This window comes from Clupea harengus, chromosome 9 (assembly GCF_900700415.2).
Source record: "Clupea harengus chromosome 9, Ch_v2.0.2, whole genome shotgun sequence".
NCBI classification, from domain to species: domain Eukaryota; kingdom Metazoa; phylum Chordata; class Actinopteri; order Clupeiformes; family Clupeidae; genus Clupea; species Clupea harengus.
The window spans coordinates 23753547-23765302 of NC_045160.1; the positions used below are offsets into that span (position 1 = coordinate 23753547).

Here is an 11756-nt window from a genome sequence, read left to right on the forward strand (position 1 = left end):
TGGGGGGGGGGGGGGTGGGCTTGGTGTGAGCGAGGGAGAGGAGATAAAAGCAGTAATATGGAATCCATTGTGTTGTCTGTCTGACTGCTCCAGTGATGGAGGGCTAGCCTGCTCTCTCTCTCTCTCTCTCTCTCTCTCTCTCTCTCTATCTCTCTCACTGGAATAGCTCCCATGAACAAAAAGCAGGCAGTCTCTTAATAAAATAATCAGTTGATTGCCTAAAAAGACAATTGTCTGATGTATGATAATATTTTGTGTCACAATGTCAGTGCAAATGTAAACTGTAAAAGTAATGTTCTTGTTTGTGAACAAATATATCTTTTTGTGCATCCTCTGCACGCCACATGTGGTGAGAAGAGACGTAAGCTGTGCGATCTAATGAAAGAGCTGAAACACTTCTGATTTACGATCTAATGAAAGAGCTGAAACATCTCTGATTTATTCAGTGTGTTCATGCTATTATATGCTCTTCTGCAGCGTGGCATGCTCTTTTCAAAGGTTTCATTTGAACTACCCAACCCCTCCTAGCATGCATACACACACACACACACACACACACACACACACACACACACACACACACACACACACACACACACACACACACACACGCACACACGCACACACGCACATCCCCCAGTTCCTTTGCTGGTTGCCTGTCTAGCACAACTGCATCTGAACCAGAAGCTGAAACCCCTGCAGGATATAAAATCCTGGACTCTAACTAGGTCAACGCTTACAATAACCGCAGACTCTTCTCCTCTCTCCCTCTCCCTCTATCTCTCTCTCTCCCTCTCTCTCTCTCTCTCTCTCCTTCCCCCCCCCCCCCCTCTCTCTCTCTCTCTATATTTTTCTCTCTTCCTCCCGTTTATGCCACAAGGTCAATTTGTCAGTTTATATGTATCAACATTAAATATTAAGCATGCCCATTTTGCCGATTAGCCACTCAACTGGCTCTCCTCTATTGCTTCGGATCTGAATGGAACCCTAGCCAGCGTCGCACCATATTGCACAGCATTTGTTTGGTGCTCGTGTTGTTGTCTCTCTTTATTTTTTTTTCCTCCAGATCTTTAGTTTGTTTGTAGTATAGACGTTTCTCTCTTTTCAAAAATGAACAAAGCACATGAGGTAGTGGTACAGTGGTAGAGAAGTCGTTTAGTAATCAGAAGGTTGCTAGTTCGATTCCCTGTCGAAGCGTCCTTGAGCAAGACACTGAACCCCTAATTGCTCGTGATGTGCAGTGTGCCATCAGTGTAAATGTAAAAATGTGTATACATCCTTGTAAGTCGCTTTGGATAAAAGCGTCTGCTAAATGGATAAATGGAAATGAAATGGAAAATCACCCACTTCTATTTAAGGAACCTTTAGTCCAGTGTGTGTCTGACCATGTCAATTATCAGTAAGTACCCATTGCTAAAAAATAGCAAACCCTATCCCTAACCCTAAACGAATCTGGCCACAGCATGTAGTTATAAAATAATGATACTGCAAATGAATATTAACATTAGTACTAATCAGTGAATTACTTTGAATAACATGAATACACAAAGTACATTGTTGCACCGATGGCTCATAAAGACAACAAAATAAAACCAAAAAACAAACATCCCTCTCTGATACCCAGTTCCCATGTGGTCATCAAACATGATTATGAAAGACTACACTCAATTAAGCAAGAAGGATATGGCTTAGCCGAGAGAATTAAAGAAAATTAAAGAATGACTGCCTTTTCAAAAAGCTTCCTTGCACTACAACTATCAATGACATGATGATGATTTTGTTATTTTGAATATTCTCTGTGTTAGTTGTGTTGGTCTTACTATTATGATTCTAGTCAGCCACATTCTAAAGGACGACCTCCTGCCTCGCTTTAAGATAAAGGCCTACAATCTAGGGATACCCTGGGATAACCTTTGGCAGACTGTGCCAAACCAACTTATTAACATGGGCATTCCTCAATCAATCAAGGCCAGTATGGATTTTTCCAAATTCCAAATTCAACAGACTTGAATGAGTTGCTATGTACTATGTCCAATACCAGTCTCAAGTTATCCAGTCCTCATCTCATCCTTAATTGAGAGTTGCCTCCACCTGATTGTGAGTTGCGAGTTCCCTGAAGACGCGGAGGGAGGTTTCCCCAGCTGAGTTGCCTCTGTGTGCCTTACGGACACAGAAGCACATGGCAGAGACAGCTGCTCACAGACTCGCTTTTTTTTCTCCTCAATCAGATCCGACACCCGTCCTCCCTCCTGGAAGCTAATGCATTAGTGTGCTAACGCAGGTGTTGAAAAGAAAAACTCTGTGCTCCTCCTAGATGGGAGCTGACAATCCAGTACGGCACTGCGGGTTTGATCCTGTCCCCGAATTAACATAACACCGCGGCAAGGGGTGAACTTCAAGTGACGCCCCGAAACGAGAGGGTTTGATCACCCGGTGATGTTTGCAAGGGGTAGGGGTGGAGGGTGGAGGGTGGTGGGTATATCAAAGGGGCCCCGTTGTCGTGGTTGTCTCCCCCATCATAGCGGGTTGCCAGAGGCAGGAGCACATCTGGCGGAGGGAAGCCGTGCCGTAGCGCGCCGCGGCGTGCCGAAGCGCTGGAAGCATGCAGAGTAATTGGCTGCCATTGCGAAAAACAGAGAGTGGAGTCACAGAGCTGCACACAGAGCTGGTCCCCACTGCACTCGCTCCCTAATGATGATGCCTAGTCAGAGGGAATGTTTATGATGTGCGTGAATGTTATCGTTTAACTCGTTTTCTCTTTTTTGTTTCTCTCTCTCTCTCCCTCTCTTTCTCCTGCTTCTGGATCAAATACCCAACTCTCTTTTCCTCTCTCTATCTCTCTCTTTCCCTTTCTACTCCTGTCTGTCACTTTACCCTCTACCTGCCTCTCTCTCTCTCATTCACTCTTCCTCTGCCTGTGTCCCTCTATTCCTTTCTCTCTCTCTCTCTCTCTCTCTCTCTCTCTCTCTCTCTCGCTCTCTCTCTCGCTCTCTCTCTCTCTCTCTCTCTCTCATTCACTCTTCCTCTGCCTGTGTCCCTGCATTCCTTCTCTCTCTTTCTCTCTCTCTCTCTCTCTCTCTCTCTCTCTCACTCTCTCTCTCTCTCTCTCTCTCTCTCTCTCATTCACTCTTCCTCTGCCTGTGCCCCTGCATTCCTTCTCTCTCTTTCTCTCTCTCTCTCTCTCTCTCTTGCTCTCTCTCTCTCTCTCTCTCTCTCTCTCTCCCTCTCTCTCTCTCTCTCTCTCTCTCTCTCTCTCGCTCTCTCTCTCTTTCTCTCCAAAGATCCCAGATTTCACATCACATCCTCGGGAGCGTTGTATATCCTGGACGTGGTGACGGACGATGGGAACTGGAACTACCGCTGTTTGACGCGGCATCGCTACACGGGCGAGACCAGGCAGAGCAACAGCGCGCGTCTCACAGTAACAGGTGTGGATCCGCACCTTAGACACCTTAGGCCTTTATGTCACCAGTCTCTTGCTGTTTAGGGTCCGTGTGTGTCTCTGTGTTGTTCAACACCAGCCATTTTTTGCAGACCTTCCGCATAGTCTTCTTTCCGATCTGTTTACCACTAAATACTTGGTGCTCTTAGTAGACTGGTGCATGTTGCTGAAAGGTTAACCTGGGCACATTTAGACTTAGACTTGTGGGCACTAGATTATATAAGGGACCATGCACTTAATACTTAGCTGATAAGCACTGTGTACGTTTTATATTTGGACATGCTCTTGCAAGGTATGTATTTCAGGTATGATTTGGGTCCGGTTTAGGTTAGGTTTAATATGTAATATGATATTTAATGTATACGTATCAATATATAAACACCTGATGAATCCATACTACAGATCCTCCTTATAGAGGTTGCCCAGTGTTTACCAGATTTATTTTCTTATCATATCACTTTCGTAGTGATCATGTTGACACTGTTGCTCTCTGGAGATTTCTAGTTCTATACTACAATCCCGAAACCCATTTCCTTGGGGGATTATCTGTCTGTGTGCCTAATTAACACTGTTATGTCCCCTGATGCGATGCCGCTGATAACCTGGGCTGCCCCTATGTCCTGTTGCCATCTCCCCACCCCCAGAGCCCACCAACTCAGAGCCCACTATCCTGGATGGCTTTGACCGGAGAGAAGTCATGGTGTCCCACCGGGTGGAACTGCCCTGCAAGGCGACGGGGTACCCGGCCCCCAAATACCGCTGGGCGAAGGACAGCAGCCCCTTAGAACGGGACAGCCGGTTCCGCCAGGTCAGCACGGGACTACTAATCGAGAACGTGAGGCCCAGCGATGCCGGCAGCTATGCGTGTGAGGTGTTTAACTCCCTGGGCAGCGCTGCCATGGTGGGACAGCTGCTGGTCAAGCGTAAGTCAAAATGCTTCACTTTTTTTAGCTACGATGCTAATTGCTGATAGCTTATGGTCCAATGATAGTGTAAATGCCATTGGTTCATTGATGCTAAGGGGTAATGCGTTGATGGTGTGAAACTCATAGTCAGCTACAGGCTGGGGGCTATGGTGGCTTCCAAATGAAGGTTAATTTGAAGGTTTTTAAAGTTCTCTGTAAGCATCGTAGAGCTTTGGCAAACGTTGATTGATGTAAATGTTTTTGTATATGCTATAGCCTAAAGCATTTCAGAATGGTTCAGAGAAAGATAAATGTTCAGAGATAAATGTTCTGTAAGCAGAAATGTTCAGAGAAGTAAGTGTCTTTCCAAAGAACCCTGTCATGACCCAACAATGCCCTCTTCAGGGTTTGGAACACACCAAGTTAGTGTTTGACTCTAGAATTCGCTCTGATCTATTCTGGAATCAGGTTCTAGCTGAAGATTATCTCTTAGATAACTAGGGTGCACATACTTCTACCAGCAAACTTCTAAAGTTTTTTCAAAATGCATTATTCGATCATGTTGCCATGTTAGGATGAACACTGAATCTTACATACAATATGTCAGTGTGAACACATGGGAAAACTCCTGGATGAATGAAGTACCTATGGCTACCTGCCTTGACATTAGTGGACTTGCCCTGACATTTCCCGACCTGCCCTGACATAAGTGAACTTCACTGTAGAACATCCTCATCCTTCTGGCACCAGCACCTGTCTACAGTCTTATCTTATCCATGCAGTGAATTGATGTCAAAGTAATTGATAAGGGTTCAAGCTGCTAAACCCTGTCAGTGGATTTCCAACAGTTCAGGACATAAGTCGTCTGAAAATATCCCTGCTGATCCATTGAGTGACTGATTGAACGTGCATCTGAATTTAGTGACATTACTGCTAATAGTAGCCATTCTAGGAAGCCTCTACTAGCTCTTTGCAGCGATGGTAATTAAGTCAGTTTTAGCCTTGACCCCAGATGAGTTCCTAGACCTACACAAGAACCTTAATCCAGTCTTGACCCCTAACCCATACATGGCCCTCGATTCCAGGTCACCTTGTTCACACTGATATCCCATTTAGTCATTTAGCAGACGCTTTTATCCAAAGAGACTTGATCATGGTGACCTGTGGTAGTGTCAGAAGCGGTGCATTTTGTATCTTTTGCCACAGTTTGGCAGCAGATTGCCGCTAGTGTTAGGCTAGCAACCCGGGACAGTCGATCTGGGTGAACTGGTCATCTAAGTTAGGTAGTCTAGCATCTAGTTTCAGGCATTCGCAACGATCAGTTTTGTTAGGCTCTAAACCGGGCAGGAGGTCCAAAGTATCCAATCACATTGCAAATGCAAAAAATATCCACTTGTTGAAATATATCTTGACTTGACTTCCTTTTCCTCCTCCATCTCCTCCTCCTCCATCTCTTCCTCCTCCTCTTCCTCCTCCATCTCCTCCTCCTCCTCCATCTCCTCCTCCTCCATCTCTTCCTCCTCCATCTCTTCCTCCTCCATCTCCTCCTCCTCCATCTCTTCCTCCTCCATCTTTTCCTCCTCCGTCTCCTCCATCTCCTCCATCTTTCCTTCATCTCCTCCGTCTCTTCCTCCGTCTCCTCCGTCCTGTCTGCTGGCCTGTGCAGAACCCCTGAAGGTGGTGGTGAGCCCTCACACTCTCAAGAGCAGCGTGGGCAGCCAGGTGTCCCTGTCCTGCATGGTCACCGGCTCGGAGAAGTACGACCTCTCCTGGTACCGCAACGGCGAGATGGTCTACCGCGATAAGAGAATCAGCCAGGAGAACCTCGTGATGGACGGCATGGTGAAGAGCGACGGAGGGGTGTACCAGTGTTTCGCCCGGAGGGGGAAGATGTCAGCCCAGGACTTTGCACAGGTCATCTTGGAAGGTAGGCAGCTTGAACCATAAGATAGGTGACCTCTCTGGAGTACTTGTGTGTTTGGCACCAATTTAATGAACACGATTCGTTTGGATGTCTGGAGGTGCACATAGATAGGTAGGCAGACATTTTTAAATCTTAGCTAAGATCACTGGCTAATATTTGATTTGAAATGTTCACTACAATCAGAATGAAAAGTAATCAGTATTTTCAGTTCCATCTACTGGGGATAAACTGGTTTATTTGCTGTACTAGATTATATTTATCTACCAAATGCTGGGCCTATTATTTTGTACTCTCAAACTGCGGACCTAAATGATTCAAATGGTGTTTATGTATTTCACTATGGATTTTTCACTAGGGGTTTATGAGGATGTATTGTATATCTGGGCACATCTATGTATTTATGTGTGTACACATGTATGTGTGTGACCGGTGCTTTGTACAGTGTGTGTATCTTCTGTATATGAATGTGTGTGGTACGTATGTGTGTTTTCTATATATGTGCTATCTGCACATTGTGTGTGTATGTGAGAGTCTGCATGTCTATGTGATTGTGAGCTCTCTGTGTTGGTGTGTGTGTGTGTATGTATTTGTTTGTGTGTGTGTGTGTGTGTGTGTGTGTGTGTGTGTGTGTGTGTGTGTGTGAATGTTCACGTGCCTCTGTGTGATGTGCGCGTATGTGGTTGTGAGCTCTCTGTGTTCGGGTGTGTGTGAACGTTCACGTGCTTCTGTAAGATGTGTGCCCGGCGTGATAATAAACCTGTTGAGGAGCTGCAGCAGCACAGACGCCATTATTGGATTTCCTCAGCTGGCCGGAGACTGCTTACCTGCACCCGGTTGCCAGGGCAACTGCCTCCTGTGGCCACGGAACTGTATAAAGAGGATATTGATAATCTATAATGATGTTGAGCAACCCAGGGTTATCAGAGAACCACAGAGGGCCAAGATTTCAAAGGCCTCCATACGCCATCTGCAGCCCCTCATCTCACTAAGTGCCCTTGAAGAACACAGGATAAAAGAGAGAAAAAGAACAGGAAAAAGAGAAAGAACAGGAAAAAGAAGATGGAGGAGAAAGAGAGAGCGGCTGACACGTGTGTGTGTGTGTGTGTGTGTGTGTGTGTGTGTGTGTGTGTGTGTGTGTGTGTGTGTGTGTGTGTGTGTGCATCAGGCTTCATGTCTGATTGGCACTGCGGCGTGGCGTCCTCTGGGTTTGGTATTTCTGGAAAGAAATAGTTGTGATGGTAGTGTCACTTTCACTACATTTGGAACCCTGTCAAACTCTTATTTGACACAAATTCGTTTGAGTGTGCATTATGAGACAAAATCAACACGTCTATGGGGGCAGGTGAATGTTGTGTGAATGTTGAGCGAATGTTGTGTGAATGTTGTGTGAATGTTGTGTTTGATTTGTTCCTTTTCCAATAATCTGTTTGTTCATTTTACCATTTTACCTCCTCACTCCTTTCCCCTCAACTCCCTCTCTCTCTCCCTCCCTCTCTCTCCCTCTCTCTCTCTCCCTCTCTCTGAATTCTCCCTCTTTCCCTCTCTCTCTCCCTCCCTCTCTCTATCTCTCTCTCTCCCTCTCTCCCATTCTCCCTCTTTCCCTCTCCTCTCTCCTTCTCTCTCTCTCCTCTCTCTCTCCCTCTCTCTCCTCTATCCCTTTCTCTCTCTTTCTCCCTCCTCCTCTCTCCTTCCCTCTCCATCTCTGCTCTTCACTCACCTCTCCAGACGGCACACCGAAGATCCTGTCGGCCTTCAGTGAGAGGATGGTGAACCTGAACGAACCCGTGTCGCTGGTGTGCAACGTGAAGGGGACGCCGCGGCCTGCCGTCACCTGGACGCTGGACGAGGAGCACGTCGGGGACCCGGGCCACTACCGCATGGGACAGACGGTGACACCAGAGGGCCACATGCTGAGTTACCTGAACATCTCGCACTCCAAGGTCAACGACAGTGGCATCTACCGCTGCTCCTGCAACAATTCGGCCGGCGTAGTCTCCTACCAGGCTCGAATAAACGTAAGAGGTGCTTGTCAGCTCAGCTCTTCCAAAACAAAAATACACACAGCCGCACGCACACCCCAAAAGAAAAACACACTTTGTTTGATTGTTTGTTGCTGAACTGTTTGTTGATTTGGAGGGACGGTTAAGGGAAGCTGTGTCTGCGTTGTTAGTTGATTGATGGTTTAGAGGGATTGCAAATCGATCCTTCGATCCAGGATATTTTGAGCTCTCCAAAATGTTGCCAAACCGAAATGATACAATAGGTATCGCAAAGCAACTGACATCCTCAAGTAATGAAGAAAACCTGGATTTTTGAGGGTCTCACAAAGATCAGAGGCCCATTCTAGTCATGGAAAAGGTACATTATGAGTCCTAACAAACAGGCCTTAATCATCCCTTCAAAGCATGCTGTTTACCAGTGGATTTATTTTGCCTTTCAGTTTTGGACTCTTCTCTGCCAAATAAAACTAGTCTATGGCGCAGTAATGAAGTCCAAATAAAACTAGTCTATGGCGCAATAATAAAGTCCAAATAAAACTAGTCTATGGCGCAGTGATTAAGTCCAAATAAAACTAGTCTATGGCGCAGTAAGGAAGTCCAGTCTCCAGTCACTGCAGCAGTAGGATATACTTAGCGTAGCTAACAATGACAAAGATCCTGACATGTCTGTATTTATGACCTGCTTAAAGGGTGCATCATTCAGCTTGTCTTGTGCAGTTTACTTTGAACTTTGTTCAATCTTCAGCCAGACCACTGGGCCACTAAATGGTAACCAAGGTTACGCTTCTAATGCCATGACTAAAGTTCTTCACCTGGAGTTCTTCTTCTGGCTTCTGGTCCAAGTCCAGCAATGCAGCATCATCTCATTCTCTCATCTCTCAGATCATTTCTGTCCTTCTCCCTTTATCGCTTTCTCTCGCTCTCTCATTCTCTCTTTCTTTCTTTCTTTACTTATGTCTTTCTCTCGCTCTATCATTCTCTCTTTCCTTCTTTCTTTACTTCTTTACTTATGTCTTTCTCTCGCTCTCTCATTCTCTCTTTATTTCTTTCCTTCTTTCTTTCCTTCTTTCTTTCTTTCTTTCTTTCTTTTTTTCTTTCTGTCTACCTGCTCCTCATCGTGTCATACTCATCACTCATCCTATCTTATCTACCTGTCTATCTATCTATCTACCTGTCTTTCTCTGTCTTTCAGGGCCAGCCAACATCCGGGACATGAAGAATCTAACAGCCATTGCCGGGCGGGACGCCTACATCCACTGTCGAGTGGTGGGCTACCCGTACTACTCTATAAAGTGGTTCAAGAACTCTGACCTTTTGCCCTTCAACCACCGCCAGCGCGCCTTCGAGAACAACGGCACGCTCAAGCTATCCAACGTGCAGAAGAGCGCAGACGAGGGAGAGTACACCTGCCGTGTCCAGGTGCACCCAGACCTTGAGATCAGCAAGAGCCTACATGTCACCGTCAAAGGTCTGTGTGTGTGTGTGTGTGTGTGAGTGTGTGTGTGTGTGTGTGTGTGTGTGTGTGAATGTGTCTCTATGCACATGGTAGATTGAAATGTGCAGGTGTGCATATGCATATGATATACATATGTGCACAGATTTGAACAGATGGGTGTGTGTGTGTGTGTGTGTGTGTGTGTGTGTGTGTGTGTGTGTCTATGCATCCACACATGCATACTATATGAGCATACTGTATCCCTGTGCATTAGCCAAGAGTGTGCGCTCATGAGTGTGTGCTCATGGGAGTGTGTGTGCTCACTCACACGAATGTTCGCACGCACGTGTGTGTGTGTAAGTGTGTGTGTGTAAGTGTGTGTGTAAGTGTGTGTGTAAGTGTAAAGAGCGGTGCTGATGTGAAACTCCTTCTGTGCAATTGAGTTGGCTAATTTGCTGAACTGGCGCGGCCGCCTGGAACCCCCCTTGGAACCCCCCTGGGTCCATTAGCCCTACTTTGTTGTGAATTAAATAAGCACTGAAGTGCTGCTTTATTTCAACGTTATTTTAACTCATTGATTCTCAGACACCACTGCCTGACTAGCTGGCTGGTTGGCTGTTCTTGCTGTCTTTGGGGTGGGGGGGCGGGGTGTTGAAGTGTGTGTGTGTGTGTGTGTGTGTGTGTGTGTGTGTGGGGGGGGGGGGGGGGTCTCTGGAGGAACCATTATGCTGAATCTGCCTTCCACTGAAGAGGAAATCACCCCGTCTTTTTTCTTCTTTTTTTTTTCTTTCTTTCTTTTTTTCGGCGTTGTCTTTTTTCTGCTTGCTTGGCTTCTCAGCTCATTAGCTCTCTCTCTCTCTCTCTCTCTCTCTCTCTCTCTCTCGTGATGTGAGGCGCACTGCCGGCTCCTCTGAAGGTGACGTGTCCGCAATCAACCCCCCGCCCCTCACCACCCGACGCCATGCCACCCCACACCACCCCACACCACCCCACCCCACCGCACAGAGATGCGGCCAACAGAGAGCCAGCACTGATCACCCTCGTCTACCTTCCTATTTTTTGGAGAGTGTGCCGTGTTTTTTTTGGAGAGGTTGCCGTGTTTTTTTGGAGAGGGTGCCGTGGTTTTTTTGGAGAGGGTGCGGTGGGTTTTTTAGGGGGGAGTGGGGGTGGTGATGGTCCCTCGGTCTGGTCATTGATGATGGCCGTTGTTGTGTTCTATTGGCTCCTGAGAGCACGTGTCTGTAAAAAGGCACTGGCTATGAAGGACTTCTGGCCACTAGGGTGTCAGAAGTGTACGTTTAGAGGCTAAACAGGATACAGTAATCAGTGCTTAAGAAGCACTGGGGAACGGGAAGACACATTTTGACCAAGTGTTGAAGCATTTTAGGAAACGTTAACTGGAATGTTGAAACAGGTTGATAGATGTTTTTTTTCTCTTTACGTTATTCACAGAAATGTGTCTAGGGGTGTCACGGTTCGAGTTAGGGTGTGACAAGACTGAAGGGCTTTTTGTCTGTGATACACACTAATTTAACAAGACTGAGAAGCCAGGGAGCAGTTAGAAATAGACAGAGGAACATGATATTATGATAGTAACGATAGTATAATATAGATAGTAACGATAGTATAATATAGATATAATGACTAGTAATGATAGTAACGATAGTATAATATAGATATAATGACTAGTAATGATAGTAATGATAGTAAATAGATATAATGATTAGTAATGATAGTAACGATAGTATAATATAGATAGTAATGATAGTATAATATAGATATAATGACTAGTAATGATAGTAATGATAGTATAATATAGATATAATGACTAGTAATGATAGTAATGATAGTATAATATAGATATAATGATTAGTAATGATAGTAACGATAGTATAATATAGATAGTAACGATAGTATAATATAGATATAATGATTAGTAATGATAGTAACGATAGTATAATATAGATATAATGACAGTAATGATAGTAACGATAGTATAATATAGATATAATGATTAGTAATGATAGTAACGATAGTATAATATAGATAT

The 11756-nt window shown here is 45.4% G+C and overlaps 1 protein-coding gene across 1 annotated transcript in view; it reads left to right on the forward strand.

The window, feature by feature from the left end:
* Positions 1–11756, forward strand: part of dscamb (Down syndrome cell adhesion molecule b) — a 155412-nt gene that overhangs the window by 96375 nt on the left and 47281 nt on the right. The window contains exons 4-8 of the mRNA XM_031572911.2: positions 3282–3428; positions 4087–4365; positions 6014–6274; positions 7997–8293; positions 9464–9739. Of these exons, the coding sequence (XP_031428771.1) occupies positions 3282–3428; positions 4087–4365; positions 6014–6274; positions 7997–8293; positions 9464–9739 (1260 nt within the window). The remainder of the gene's footprint in view (positions 1–3281; positions 3429–4086; positions 4366–6013; positions 6275–7996; positions 8294–9463; positions 9740–11756) is intronic.